Genomic DNA, 15936 nt, shown 5'->3' with positions numbered 1-15936 from the left:
CTTGCTAAAGTGAACACATGTGTTCATGTTGCAAACGGATTTTTTTCTAACTTGCATTTTCAGTTGGCATGACAGGCTTCTCAACAGATGTAGAAAGTGTGTTATTTCAGAACATGGATTTCTTAGAAATGTGACTTCACTTCTGTGACAGATGTTCACATCTTTAACACACAAGTCGAAAAAGACCCGGAAAAAAACAATTATTAAGAGACTCACGGTATAGAAATTAAATAAATGCTCTACAGATAAAAACATCTCAGGCCCGAGAAGTGAAAACAGGCCTCCTAGGAAAAGGAATTCATTACTCCCAAAGCACAATAAAAGGATGTGCAAACATTACATATTATTAGGTACAAAAAGTACATGTGAACTATACCTTCCGGGTTCTGTATTGAATGCAAGTATAGTTCCTTGTATTTTTGGAAATTGGGCACATGAGCCTCTTTGGCAATTTCAGCAGCACCATAGTAGATGTCTCCTCCAACGGGTATCGTGTCAGGGATCATGATGGCTGTCGAGGTGACGGTCAGCTCTGGAGATCAGAGGCCAGCCGAGCCTCGGGGAGAGCAGCGGAACCCGAGCGCGCCGAGCCCAGAGGAGAGCGGGGCCGCGCGGACAGTTACCCCCCCCTCCCCCCGACGGTCGCAGCGCCGCCGCCAATCGCAGGCCGAGCCCTTTCTTCCGCCCCCCGCCAATGGGACCGCAGGAGTTCCAGCGCCCAGCCAATCAGAGCTCGACGTGCCTCGCACGCTGCTTGAGTCAGCGCCGCGCCCTCGGTCTTCTGCCGGAAAGTGAGGTCGCGGTGTGGGGGGCAAAGCCGGGACTCCCGGCAGTGAGGGATTTAAAGCGCAGGTGCAGCGGATCTTCGTATGTCCAAGGGAAAAAAAAAGCTAACTGCTCGAAACACACAGTAGATGAAAAAGGGACTAGACTCATCGGAATTAACAGTCTTAAATAGGTGTACGGCAATTGAAAGGTAGCGAGGCGGGTATGTCCGGGGTAGTGGAAAATCTACTACAGCTTGCGTGTTTTCACGTTAGTTCTGATTAGTTTTTATTTGGGGGGGAAGGTTCCCAAAGGTCAGTTGGGCCTATTTCATGAATTTGGTGCCCAGAATGCAACCACTACGGCGCACATATTGGAGTCAATGAAGCGTCTCCACTGCTCCGCAGATGCGGCCTCCTCTAGCATTGTGTGTGTGTGTGTGTGTTGTTTTGGAGTTGAATAAGTACAATTAGAGACTTGGTGCTGGGGATTTCGTCCAGGAGAGGTCTTTGATACTGGTTTACTTATCCTGCCAATGGATTTTGAAAACAAATTCGGTTGTGTTTTTCAGATAGGGGCACCATGATAACGTAGTGATCATCATAACACTTTGCAGCACTGATGTTAGGATTTGCTTGCAATTTCCATTACTGACTAGAGTTTGTAAGTTCTCCCCATGACCCTGTTGGCTTCCTTTGGGTGCTCCAGTTTCCTCCCATATAAGTTGTGGGCACATGTTGTTGATATTTGCTGGACTGCCCCAGGACACCTTAAGGCTGTGTTGCTTGTTGGTGCAAAAACAATGCATTTCACTGTCAACACGAGTGAATCTGCAGATGCTGAAAATAAATAAAAACACAAAATGCTGTCTGGCCTGCTGAGTTCTGCCAGCATTTTGTGTTTTAGTTTGCATTTCACTGTATAGTTCCAAGTGCATGTAACAAACAAAGCTAATCTTTAAAATCTGATAACTGTTATCTCTTAAAGCTTGGTGTCAAATTTTGATACCTGAATACCCTCTTCTTCTCTTAAATTAATGAAGAGGTAGTGGCTGATAGCATCGAAAAGGACATACATTTGATGAGATTAAGCAAGGCAGGAAGGCCATCTATGAAGAGATTGCGAAAGGACATAGGTTAAGGAAATGGCAGGTGGAGTACAATTGTGGTGACATATTCGTGCATCAACCGGAGTTGCTGCCTCACAGCTCCTAAGACCCAAGTTCGACCCTGGCATCCAGTACTGTCTGTGTTGTTTGCACATCAAAGTCAAATTTACTGTCATGTGCACAAGATGTAAGCACAGGTGTAATGAAGAACTTACTTGCAGCAGCATCACAGGCACCTAGCACCAGCGTTCACAAGAAAAACACACAAATTATTCACAATTCTTATAAGAAAGAACCTAATTACAAGAACACAATAACAAAAAAAAACTATATTTTAGTTGAAAGTAATTAGTCATAATGCTGCTAAGCTGTAATTGTTCAGCTTGTGGTTGGTTCAAGAATCAAATGATCGAAGAGAGTAGCTATTCTTGAACTAGTGATGTGGGTCTTCTCGCTTATGTACCTCTTTCCGGTGGTAGCTGCAAAAAATGGCGCAGTCTGGATGGGGGGGAATCTTTGATGATGGCAGTGCTTCCTATAGGTACTATCAATAGTGGGGGTGAGGAGGAGAGAGCGTGCCGCTAATGTATTGTGCTGAGTCAACTACTCTCTGCAGCTTCATGCATTCCTGTGCATTTAAAGTGCCATACTAGACCATGATGCAACCAGTGAGAACACGTCCAACGGCCTATCTGTAGAAGTTTGCTAGAGTATTTGATGACAGGCTGAGGATTCCTTGTTTAATCATGTGCTCTGGTTTCCTCACACATCTGCAAGAGATGCTGGTTGGTAGTTTAATTGGCCACTGTTAAGTTGCCTCAAGTATGTAGGTAAATGGTAAAATCTGGGTGAGTTGATGGGAATGTGGTGTAATCAGTTACAGGGAAACTTATTGGGGGAGTGAGATTGCTTCATGAACTAAACAGGAACTTGGGGTTGAAAGGGCCTCTTAAGGAAAATCGGAGATTGCTGGATATGTGAGATTGTGCTGTCTGCTAGAAAAAATGAAAAATAAATAATACAATCACTGATGAAAAACTGGTACATGTTTGTACTCAGAAAGATCTGGCTGACCTAATAAGTAATCATGCAAGTGCAGCAGGCAATTAGAAAAGCAAATAGTATGCTGGCCTTTATTGCAAGGTAGTTAGAAACAAATGGGTGGAAATCTTTGGTGAGACCACAATGGGAGAGCAGTGTGTGGTCTGGGTCTCCACATTTGTTGAGGGTGGGGATTGTGGTTAGTGGGAAGAATATGACTAAGAAAACTTGTTCTGTAACCTGTGGAGTATAGAAAACTGATCATTTAACACATACAAAATTTGGGAAGAAATTGGCAGAATATATGTTCAGAGGCTTTCTCTTTTTAGACAAAAGACTATCACCAAACTGGATAATCTCAGAATAAGGTATTATTAGAGATAGATCTTCAACCCACTAAATCCATATTAACCAATAATCTATCTACACTTATCCTATATTAATCCCATTCATCCTAATTAATATTAATTATTAACTATCATAATTATGTTAATTATCATTATTGTAGAGCACATCATTATTGAGAGCACAAGTTCACTCTTCCAATAATTTCCATATTTCTTTCTAGAGGAAGCCACTTCAGTCCATTGAACCTATACTAGTTAGCAGAGCAATCCCATTCCACCATTCAGTTTTCACTGTATCTAATTCTTCCACGATTCCCATCAATACTCCCCATTCTCTACTATCCATCTACACCAGTTGGGGCAATTAATCTACCAAACTATATGTCTTTGGGATGTGGGAGGAAACTGGAGCATCCAGAGGAAACCCAGGAAGTGACAGAGAGAAGGTGCAAACTCCACAAGGGACGGCACTCAAGTTCAGGATTAAAACCAGGTCTCTGGTGTTATGGGGTAATAGCTCTGCCAGCTTGGTCATTTAAGGTGGTGATGAGAGGTAATTTCTTAACACAATGGCTTTAAATCTGTGGAATTCTGTCTCGGGGGACTGAATTTCCATTTATTACGTTAGGACTGGTGCCGGGTGGATTGGTGATTAGGCAGTGAATAGGCACAGTCATAGAGCCTGCAGATACTGGAATCTGGATCAACACACAAAATACTGGAAGTACCCAGCAGGTTAGGCAGGATCTACGGAAGGAAATGGACAGTCAAGGTTTCAGGTTGAGACCCTTCAACTATAATAAAGGATAGAAGGGAGATAGCCAGTATAAAAAGGTTTACAGAAGGGGTGGAATAAGAACTAGCAGGTGATAGGTGGATCTAGATGAAGGGGTGATAGGCAGATGAGAGAGGTGGAGAATGGGAGTGGTTCAGCCACTGTCTTGCTGAATATCAGTATGGGCTGGCTGTATAGTCTCCTGCCTTCATTTCTTCTTAAGTTCTTCTTGAAAGTTGGTTGACAGAGCTGTCATTGGCAATTTTCCACCTTGCTGGCTCAATGTTAGTGTTGTCACTGGAACATCTTTGTCTATAAATGCAGATATTTCTGGAGCACAGCTCTGCAATCAGCAATGATAGTAAGGCCTGATACTTCTGATGTGTTTCGGGTTGTTATTTATATTGTGCAGTGCATGAGACAGGCAATATTGGTTGTTATCAGTTTAACAATTATATCATATTCAGTTCTTCCATTTGTTTTGCATGTTTAGGATGGATCATTTTACTTGCTGTCTGTATCTGGAAGAATAACCTGACTGTAAGTTTTTATTTAATAAACTACCCTCACTATTAGTTTGAGTTACCAGATATTATCCGTTATCTTAGAGATGATGGAACCCGGTACTAGGAGTGTTGGTTGTTGAGACTGTGAAGGGTAGATGCCATGCTCGAGTCAGAATACAAACACCAGATGTGATCTCTCCAGATGAATTATTTTTCTCAGTGATATCACATAGTTCATTATGTCTCATATCCGCTATGAGATATGGTAAACTGAGTAATTCTATTGAGTATACAAAGAAAAAAATTACGCAGTTGAAACCATTAGAATTGCAGACAAATAATTACTCTAAAGAAAGGAGATAACAGAAGGCAGAGTTTACATTGTATATTCAGTTGGATGTGGCAGACAAAAGAAAGGATGTTGCAACCCTCAATATTAAATTACGCTTTTTGAGAAAATCAACATTTCTATTTTCTCTTATAGAACTAGACCATATAAAATTTCCTCAAGTGATGATGAGCAGCACTAACAGATGTGTTTGTAGATCAACTAGAACTTTACTCCCAATCACAAGATGGCAGCAAGAATCAGAATCAGGTTCATTGTCACAGCTGTTGTCATGAAATTTGTGATTTTGTGACAGCAGTATAGTGCAAGCAAAACAAATTACTATAACTAGCAAACGCAAATAAATATAGTGCAAAGGAGGAATAGCGAGGTAGTGTTCATGACAGAGGGGAAGAAACTTCTTAAAATATTGAGTATGAGTTTTCAGGTACCTCCTTCCTGACGGCCGTAATGAGAAGAGGGCACGTGCTGGGTGGTAAGAACCCGTAATGATTGATTTTAAAAACGCAAACACGAGGATATCTGCAGCTGTTGGAAATTCAAGCAACATACACAAAATGCTGGTGGAACGCAGCAGGTTAGGCAGCATCTATAGGAAGAAGTATAGACGACGTTTTGGGCAGAGACCCTTCGTCAGGACTTTGATGATTGATACCACTTTCTTGCGTTACCACTTTTGGAAGATGACTTTGATGGTGGGGAGGTTTGTGTCTGTGGTGAAGCTAGTTGAGTCTACAAACCTCTGAAGTCCCTTGTGATCCTGTGCTTCGGAGCTTCCATACCAGGTGGTGAGACAATTAGTAGGAGTGCTCTCCATGGTACATCTGTAGAAATTTGCTAGAACTTGTATTTGAACAAGAACTGCAAAAAAATAGGAACAGAAAGATGACTAGAGATTTGGCAAAAGTACTCGGGGATGCTACTGAACAGAGGTGCTAATGACTTGCCATCAGATAGTTACAGTGGGCTAACTTAAAGCTCAGCTAGGCTGGCTACAGCCTCAAAAACACCATTGGCTGAGTATGACTTTATCCTAACTGGAAAAACTTTAATTCTGTGTCATTCCAGCGGCCCAATCAGTGGTGGAGCGGTGCGCAATGTGGAGGTTTCTTGCAGGTCGGCGGGAGCAGCAACGAGAGGTGTAAATAAAAGTACAGAAGAGACAAGTGGAGCAGGCATTGATGGGAGTGGGCCAGTAGTGAGAGTGGGAGTGTCAGGTTTTGGCTCAAAGGAGGATTCAGCTCTGACCAGGCATTAGCTCTGGGCAAGTTGTCCAGGTAAGCTTCCCTTTCTCCTTTTACTGTGTCAGGGTACTAGTGTAGTTTGAATGGCAGTTGTGTGTCCTTCATGCCAGATGCTGGAGACCTTGGAGACCCAGGGTCTCCAAGGAACTATATTTGTGTCAAGTGCATCCAGCAGCAGCTACTTGAAGACTGTGTTGGGGATCTGGAGCAGCAACTGGATGACCTTTGCTTGTACAGGAGAGTGAGATCTTCGCTCAGAATTCCAGAGAAGTAGTCACCTCTAAGTTGCAGGAGGCAGGTAGCTGGGAGACTGTCTGAAGGAATGGAAAGGTAAATAGGCAGTTAGTGCAGAGCGCACCTGTGGACACTTCCCCCAATAATGAGTACAGTATACTGTTTGGATACTGGTGTGGGGGAATGACCTCACAGTGGAGTGCCATAGAGACCAGGCGAATGACACTGAGCATGGATCTATGGTGCAGAAGGGAAAGAAGGAGAAGAGGGGAGTGGTAGTGATAAGGGACTCAATAGAGGAACAAAGAGGAGATTCTGTGGATGTGAACGGGACTCCCAGAATCCCTGTGGGCCACATACACACAATGCAGGAAGAACTCAACAGTATAGGCAGCATCTATGGAAAAAGTACAGTCAACGTTGTGGGCCGGAAACATCTGAAGGGTTTTGACCACGTCAACTGTACTTTTTTTTTCCATAGATGCTGCCTAACCTGCTGAGATCCTCTAGCATTTTGCGTGTGTTGCTCGGATTTCCAGCATCTGCAGATTTTCTTTTGTTTGTGATTGAATCCTTGTGGATTGAGTTAAGAAACTGCAAGAGTAAAAGGACCCTGATGGCAGTTATATATAGGCCTCCAAACAGTAGCTGGGATGTGGTCTACAGATTACAACAGAACATAGAAAAGGTATGTCAAAGGGCAATGTTACCATAATCATGGGAAATTTTAACATGCAGATATATTGGAAAAATCAGATTGGTAATGGATCCCAAGACAGTGAATTTGTTGAATACCTACAAGTTGGGTTTTTAGAGCAGTTTATCAATGAGCCAACTACGGGATCAGCTATACTAGACTGGGTGTTATGTAATGAACCAGAGGTGATTAGGGAGCATAAGGTAAAGGGTCCCTTAGGAGGCAGTGATCACAGTATAATTGAGTTCAACTTGAAATTTGATATGATAGGGAGAAAGTAAAGTGTGACATTGCAGTATTTCAGTGGAGTAAAGGAAATTATAGTGGTATGAGGGCGGAGTTGGCCAAAGTAAATTGGAAGGAGATGCTGGCAGGAATGCCAGCAGAGTAGCAATGACTTGAGATTCTGGGAAAAATGAGGAAGATGCAGGATAGATGCACTTCCAAAAATGAAGAAATACTCAAATTGCAAAATAGTACAACCGTGGCCGGCAAGGAACGTCAAAGTTAATGTAAAAGAAAGCATACAACAAAGCAAAAATCAGCGGGAAGATAGAGGATTGGGAAACAGAAAGCTACTAAAAGAATCATTTAGGAGGGAAAAGATGAAATATGAATGCAAGCTAGCAAACAACATCAAGGCGGATAGAAAAGGCATTTTCAAGTATATAAAAAATAAAGAGATGAAAGTGGATATAGGGACAGCTAGAAAATGAGTCCAGAGAAATAATAATAATGACAAGGAGATGGCAGATGAAATGAATGAGTATTTTGCATCAGCCTTCAATATGGAAGAGACTAGCAGTGTGCCAGGTGTTAAAGGGTGTGAGGGAAGAGAAGTGAGTGTAGTTACTATTACAAGGGAGAAGGTGCTCAAAAAGCAGAAAGACCTAAAGGTATGTAAGTCACCCAGACCAGATGAACTGCACCCTAGGGTTCTGAAAGTTTGTGGAGGCATTAGTAATGATCTTTCAAGAATCATTGGACTCTAGCATTGTTCCGAAGATTGCAAATGTCACCCCACTCTTTAAGAAAGGAGGAGGGCAGCCTAAAGGAAATTATAGGCCAGTTAGATTGGCCTCAGTGGTTGGGAAGATGTTGGGAGTCAATTGTTAAGGATGAGCTGATGGAGTATTTGGTAACACAGGACAAGATAGGACAAAGTCATCATGGTTTCCTCAAGGGGAAATCTTGCCTGTGGAACCTGTTGTAATTCTTTGAGGACATTACAAGTAGGATAGATAAAGGGGATGTAGCGGATGTTGTATATTTGCACTTTCAGAAGGCCGTTGACAAGGTGCCACACGTGAGACTGCTTACCAAGTTAAGAGCCCGTGGTATCACAGGAAAGTTTCTGTGGCATTGACTGATTGGTAGGAGACAGCGAGTGGGGAATAAAAGGATCCTTTTCTGGTTAGCTGCCAATGACTAGTGGTGTTCTGCAGGAGTCAGTGTTGGGACCACTTCTTATTATGCTTTATATCCAGTGATTTAGATGATGGAATAGATGGCATTATTTCCAAGTTTGCAGATGATTCAAAATTTGGTGGAGGGGCAGGTAGTGTTGAGGAAACAGGAAGGCTGCAGAAGGACCTACACAGATTAGAAGAATGGGCAAGAAAGTGGCAAATGAAATACAATGTTGGAAAATGCATGGTCATGCCCTTTGGTAGAAGAAATAAATGTGTGGACTGTTTTCTAAATGGGGACAAAATCCAAAAATCTGAGATGCAAAGGGATTTGGGAATCATTGTGCAGAACACGCTAAAGGTTAACTAATGTTAGCATTTGTTTCAAGAGGTCTAGAATGTAAGAGTAAGGATGTGATGCTGAAGCTTTATAAAGCACCGGGAGGCCTCACCTTGAGTAATGTGAACAGTTTTTGGCTCCTTATCTAAGAAAAGATGTGCTGGCATTGGAGAGGGTTGAGGTGGTTCAGAAGGATGATTCCAGGAATGAAAGGGTTATCATAAGAGGAATGTTTGATGGCTCTGGGGTTCTACTCACTGGAATTTAGAAGGATGGGTGGGGGGCGGAATCTCATTGAAACCTTTCAAATATTGAAAAGGCCGAGGCAAAGTAGATGTGCTAAGGAGTGTAGGACGAGGGTACAGCCTTAGGATAGAGGGGCATCCATTTAAAACAGAGATTTTTTTTTTGGCAGAGGGTTGTTGATTTGTGGAATTTGTTAACACTGGCAGTTGTGGAGGCTGGGTCATTGGGTGTATTTAAGATGGAGATTGATAGGTTCGTGATTGGCCACGGCATCAAAGGTTATGGGGAGAACAGCAGGGAATTAGGCCTATGAAGAGAAAAAATGTATCAGCCATGGCTGAATGCTGCAGCAGATTTGATCAGCCAAATGGCCTAATTCTCATCCTATGTCTTATGGTCTTATTCATGAGCATCCATCTATGGGTGGATATTCAGGCTATGGATAGGAATGAAGGAGATGACCCTGGTAAAGTCTTATTTGGATGGCTTAGCCTTTTTGAAAAGTCATTCCTGAGTAGTTTTAATTGAAAATTTTAGAATTTAGATGTAATCTGACGATTGTAGCATTGTTATAATTTTTGTTTTACAAATTTAACTTTTCATATGTTATGTCCTCAACAAATGATGTTCAGAATGTTATTACTAACTAAATGGTCCTAACCTAACCCTGGCTCCATCCTGCAATGAGTGGCTTTTCCCTTTGCTTTTGTTTACATTTCTTCTTTTATTACTATTTCCAGATTACCATTTTTTTCTGGAAGTTATAGCAGATGAACTACTTTCAAGCAAGAAAGAAGCAGCAGTATATCCACTACTTTTAAAGAAGAGAATTTTTAATATACAGTATATTAAAATAAGCATTATTCATAACAAAAAAAGTATTTACCATACACCATGAAATGCCTTCAGAATGATTCAAGGAAAATCTCTCTAATATAGTTTGCCATTCTCAAAGATATGGTGATGGAAGGTTCCATTGTGGTCTTCAAGGATAAATATATGGTGAGTAAAAATTTCAAGACCGTAACATATAGGAGCAGAATTAGGCCATTTGGCCTAATTGGCCATTAGGCCCATTGAATCTGCTCCACATCATGGCTCTCAGCCCAAATCTGCTGCCTTCTCCCCATATCCCTTCATGCCCTGACCAATCAACAATCTTATCAACCGCTGCCTTAAATATACGAGGGCTGATTGATACGTTTGTGGCCTAAGGTAGAAGGTGTGAATTTTAGAAAACCTAGCACAGTTATTTTTCAACATAGTCCCCTCCTACATTTACACACTTAGTCCAGCGGTCGGGAAGCATACAGATCTTGGACCTCCAGAATGTGTCCAAAGATGGGTGATTGATAAGTTTGTAGCCTAAGGTAGAAATCGATGAGTTATACATCTCTCATTAGATGCACATGCAGGTCAACTCTTTGAGTGATTATGCAGAAAGTTTGAAGTTAATAACTCATCTCCTACTGTATGTGTATAAATGTAGGAGGGGACTATGTTGAAAAATAAATGTGCTAGGTTTTCTAAAATTGACTCCTTCTACCTTAGGCCATGAACATATCAATCACCCCCAGTACATAAAGACCTGGCTTCCACAGCTGCCTGTGACAAAGAATTCCACAGATTCACCACACTTTGGCAAAAGAAGTTCCTTCTCATCTGCATTCTATTCTGAGGCTATGTCCTCTGGGCTCAGACTCTCCCACCCATCATCTCCACTCATCCACACTATCGAGGCCTTTCATCATTCGATAGGTTTCAATCAGGTCAACCCTCATTCTGAGTTCTAGTGGATACAGGCCCAGAACCATCCAACGCTCTTCTTCTGACAAGTGATTCAACCCTGGAATCATTTTTATGACTCTCCGCTGAACCCTCTCCGGTTTCAGTACATCCTTTCTAAGATGAGGGCCCAAAACTGCTCCCAATAACCGTGAAGCCTCACCAAAGCTTTATAAAGTCTCAACATTACATTCTTGCTTTTATATTCTAGTTCTCTTGAAATAAGCGAAGACTAGAATGAATGAAGACAAAAGAGGAAGGACAGGGATTGGATTAGCAAGTTCCTCTGGTAATGAACCTGAGTAAATATAGAGTAACAGAACACTACAGCACAGAAGCAGGCCCCTTTTACCTAGTATCTTCAAAATGCACCTGGACCATAGCTCTCCATACCTGTCTCATCCAAGTACCTATCTAACTTTCTCCCTTAATCCAAGACCTCTAGTTGTAGTCTCACACAACCTCAGTGGAAAAAGACTGCTTGTATTTACCCTATCTATACCTTCTTAATTTTGTCTACCTCTATCAACTCTCCCTTTGTTCTCCTACACTCCAGGGAATAAAGTTGTAACCTATACAACCTTCCCTATAACTCAGATCCTCAAGTCCCAGCTACATTCTTGTAAATTTTCTCAGCACTCTTTGAATCTTATTGACATCTTTCCTGTATATAGATTACCAAAACTGCACACTATACTCCAAATTAGGCTTCACCAACATCTTATACATCTTCAATGTAATATCACAACTTCTGTACTCAATACTTCGATATTGAAGGCCCAATGTGCCAAAAACTTTCTTTACCACCCTATCTATGTGACTTTGCTTTCAAGAATTTGTGGATCTGTATTCCCAGATTCCTCAGTTCTGCTGCACTCCTCAGTGCCATACTGCTCACCATTTAAAACCAGGTCCTTACCTGGTTTCTCCTTCCAGAGTGCAACACCTCACTCTTGCCTGCATTAAATTCCATCTGCCAGTATTCAGCCCATTTATCCAGCTGGTCCAGTTCCCACTGCAAGGTTTGATAAGTCTTCCTCACCATCCACTGTACCCCCTAACTCGATGTCATCTGCAAATTTGCTGATCAAGTTCACCACATTATCATCAGGACTATCAACGTAGATGGCAAACATCAGACCCAGCACGGATCCCTGCGGCACTAGGCCTCCAGTCAGAGAGGTAGCCATCTACTACCACTCTGGCTTCTCTACAAAGCCAAAGTCTAATCCAGTTTACTACTCCGTCTTTCATGTGAAGCGACTGAACCCTCTTGACCAACCTCCCAAGTAGGACCTTGTCAAAGGCCTTGCTAACATCCACTGACAATACCCACTGACCTTGCCTTCATCAACTTCCCAATTAACTTTCTTGATAAACTTCATAAGATCAGATTCGGCCTACTGCATATCCAAATACATATATCTGGTCTTTTAGCTTACCTTACGATAATGTTCCCACTACTAATGTCTGGCTCATTGGCCTATAATTCCCTGGCTTATTCTTAGAGCAGTTCTTAAACACGGAACCACATTAGCTAACTTCAAATCTTCCGGCACCTCACCCATTGCTAAGGATTATCTCTACGGACTCTGCAACTACTGCACTAGCGTCCCACAGTGTGTGAGGAACTTACATACTTTAATTTGCCTTAAGGCAGCAAACAACACCTACTCTATAATCTGTACACATTGCATGACTCCATTGCTGCTTTGACCAATTTCCATAGACTCTGTGTCCATCCCCCAAGTAAATACAGGAGGAAAAATCCATTTAAAATTTTTCCCATCTCTTTCAGCTCCATACATTGATGTCTTCTCTGATCTTCCAGAGGAGTAATTTTGTCCCTAGCTGTCCTTTTGCTCTTAGTACATCTGTAAAAGCTATTGGGATTCTCCTTCACCTTATCTGCTAGAGCAGGGGTGGGCAAACTTTTTGACTTGTGGGCCACAAAGGGTTCTAAAATTTGACAGGGGGGCCGGACCAGGAGCAAATGGACGGAGTGTTTTGGTAATACACCTCATAAGAGAAAATAAAATATCATGGGATATGTAGAAAACATGTGCTTTAATTTCAATTGAAAATGAACAAATGCATGACAACAAAATATCTGTCTTTGAAGTCCCATGGTATTTAGCTATTTATTGAAATGACTTTTAAAACACTGAAAATTAAATGAATAAAATACAGCTTTTTTTAATAGTAACAGTTATTATTTTAAAGCACCGAAAATTCTGTTATCCTTCAAGATATTATCATCATCACTCTCCTCCTGACTGTCTTTATTTCAAAAACGGTAGGAGATGCAGGTCTACTTGTCCTGCTCCTTCTTATTCAATTGTCCCCTGTGCCAAAACTCAACAACGACCAGCACAAGGACAGAAGTGACAGCGCGCCAGTATGCAGAGCGCGTTATTTGATCTGGAGCGCATTTTTTATTTTGAGAACGTACGTGCACCTGCGCACTGCTCATGTCCATCACTTAACAGAAATGACATGTAACATGTAAGGCTTATTGAAAAAAATATTTTCAAATGCATTTTTTACATAACACAACGAAGAAACTTATTTTTAATTTCAGTGGGAACAGTGTTGTTGGTCTCCCTTTTTAGCCAGCGCATCAAAGTCTGGATTTAGTTTTGTTGTGGCGATTCTCAGGATGGATCTGAGGTGTTGGTCAGTTAACTTGGATCTGTGGCTGGCTTTGTTGATGTTCATGACGCTGAACGCCTGTTCACACAAATAGGTCGAGCCGAACAAAGAGTAAAGCGCAAATATGGAGTAATACGCTGCACCTCAACAAAGGTCAATGTATATAGAGTGCGTCATCTATTTGGAAAACGCCAGAATTGCGGGAAAAAAACGTTAACAAGGTTTATTAATATAATTTCATCAAGTTCTGCGGGCCGGATTAAAAAGCTTAATGGGCCGCAAGTGGCCCCCAGGCCGTATTTTGCCCATGCCTGTGCTAGAACTACCTTATGCCTTCATTTAGTCCTCCTGATTTCCTGAAGTGTTCTCTAGCATTTCTTATACTTCTCAAGTATCTCACTTGTCCCTTCCTAGGATGTTAGTGTAGGAAAGTGACTGAGAAAATGATCAGCCATAACTGTGAGGAAACAGATCAGCATAACTTTATTTTATTTATTTAGAAATAACAGTGCAGAACAACCCCATCTGACCCAAAGATCTGCACTGCCGAGCAACTCACATTTTTAACCTGAGCCTAATCTCAGGGCAATTTACAATGACCGGTTAACCCACGAACACAGTCTTTGGACTGTGGGAGGAAACCGAAGCATCCGGATGAAATCAACACGTTTCGCGAGGAGAAAGTACAAACCTTACAGATGGTGCCAGAAATGATATGAAACACCCCAAACAAATAATATTGTGCTGCTATGCCACCATGGCACCCTTAGCAGGCAGAAGGCCAAATAACCTGCTCCTGCTTTTATTCCTTAGGTTTTATAGCAGTGGTTGCTAAATTTTTTGGGGTTACTGCCCCTTTGCTCCCAGACCACATCTCCAGAGATCCCTCTTGCTTTCTGGCCTTTACATAAAAACTGGAAAGAAATTTGATTTATGATGCACAGTGAAAGAAAATAGAAACTGTAAATTTAAAGCAGTGAAAAATAATTGCATAAATAGTGAAATCTATTTAAAGCTACAAATAAAATTATTTCTGTTTAACTTCAATAAAAGCAACTTTCATCAATAATTTTACAGCATACCTTACTAGTCGAACTATTCACTACGACATTGTTTTTTCACCTTTCGATAAGATGGATGGACTTGGTACTGTGATTTCAGCTTTTAAACATCAGGCTGAATGTTACTCAGAAGGAATCATGGATCCCCACGACCTGTGATTTGCAGCTGTTTCAATGCTTTGAAACAAGTTGGATGACTGCACTGAAACAGTACTGAACTAAGTATGATGTTGGAAAAGAAATAAACATTTTTCCACAGTGCAGGATAGTGTACAAAAAAAACTCAGATTAAAGCTGTTATTTTGTAGAGATATCAATGCTTCCTCCATCCTTCCTGTTAACTCCTCATTACATGTGGTTAGGAATGGATTCATTACCCAATCTGTAATTTGGATCAAGAGAAGATCCTGAATGTTTGTGTCAAGTCTTTGTGCAACTCACTCAGATGGGCAAAGTATACTTGATATGCTATTCTTTCTTTTTCTTCCAACTCAAAGATTCAGAAATGGGACTAGGTCACCGTGGCAGTTTTGCACTTAAATAGGGTTAATGTAGACAGAAATGTGGAGACTGACTGATTTGACTTTGACAAGATTCATATAACTTCCCTGCAACTGAAGATTGATTTCATTAAACTTTGCAAATAAATCTGACAAATAAGCAATTTCAATTCTAATATTCTTGAGTTGATTACTGAATGAAGCACTTGAGTCTTCAAAGAATTTGATCAGTTTCAATAAACATACAAAAGTGTCTCAGGCAGTTTCCTTTTGAGAGACATCTGACTTCTGTGTGTGGAAAAGCAAGCATTCAAGCTGTTCGTTATTCTCAATACAAAGCTCTTGAAATAGTCAAGAATTGAGAGCATGGGACTTGATTTTATTTATTGCTGTAGTAACAGTAATGAGTTGTGCAATAGATCACTTAGATCTATTGCAATAAAATGTTATCTGTGAATTACACCATGAATGGTAAATATGTTAGATTCATATTTTTTCAAAAAAGTGGCGGGGTGGAGATCAGTCTCTACCAAAGCCGGTATAAGGTGCACCTTCCCTTCGCTAGCCTTGGGCCAGGTATAGCATCTGCTTAGCCCTCTGATCAGTGTCACAGGAAGCAATGGTTGTATGAGTGGTTGGTCTATATCACAAGTCCTGGTTATGCGACCACAGATGACAGACAATCTCTGAAGAATATTGATAATTGCAGGGGTCACCCATCTTGTAAAGACACTGCCCAGCTGAAAGTGGCAAGCTACTTTTGTCAAAAAATTTGCCAAGAACGATCATAATCATAGAAAGACCATGATCGCCTGTGTCATACGACATGGCACATAACAAATGAATGAATAACCCTAAACTGGAGTCCTGTCATTGA

General features: G+C 41.3%; 1 protein-coding gene and 1 long non-coding RNA gene across 3 annotated transcripts in view; one reads left to right on the top strand and one right to left on the bottom strand.

The window, feature by feature from the left end:
• The window catches only part of LOC132399860 (acetyl-coenzyme A synthetase, cytoplasmic-like), a 69435-nt gene extending 68773 nt beyond the window's left edge, over nt 1–662 (bottom strand). The window contains exon 1 of one of the 2 annotated variants that reach the window (XM_059980701.1): nt 377–662. In XM_059980701.1, the coding sequence (XP_059836684.1) occupies nt 377–506 (130 nt within the window). In that variant the 5' untranslated portion in view covers nt 507–662. The remainder of the gene's footprint in view (nt 1–376) is intronic. The other variant, XM_059980702.1, reaches the window with a different exon arrangement.
• A 197-nt stretch (nt 663–859) lies between these two features.
• Nucleotides 860–14805, top strand: LOC132398935 (uncharacterized). Its single transcript, XR_009513848.1, has 4 exons — nt 860–976; nt 4530–4576; nt 5960–6168; nt 9802–14805. It is a non-coding gene; the product is annotated as an uncharacterized LOC132398935 (long non-coding RNA).
• The last annotated feature ends 1131 nt before the right edge of the window (nt 14806–15936 follow it).

This window comes from Hypanus sabinus, chromosome 9 (assembly GCF_030144855.1).
Source record: "Hypanus sabinus isolate sHypSab1 chromosome 9, sHypSab1.hap1, whole genome shotgun sequence".
Lineage (NCBI taxonomy): Eukaryota > Metazoa > Chordata > Chondrichthyes > Myliobatiformes > Dasyatidae > Hypanus > Hypanus sabinus.
This window is presented reverse-complemented; position numbering and strand designations above follow the sequence as displayed.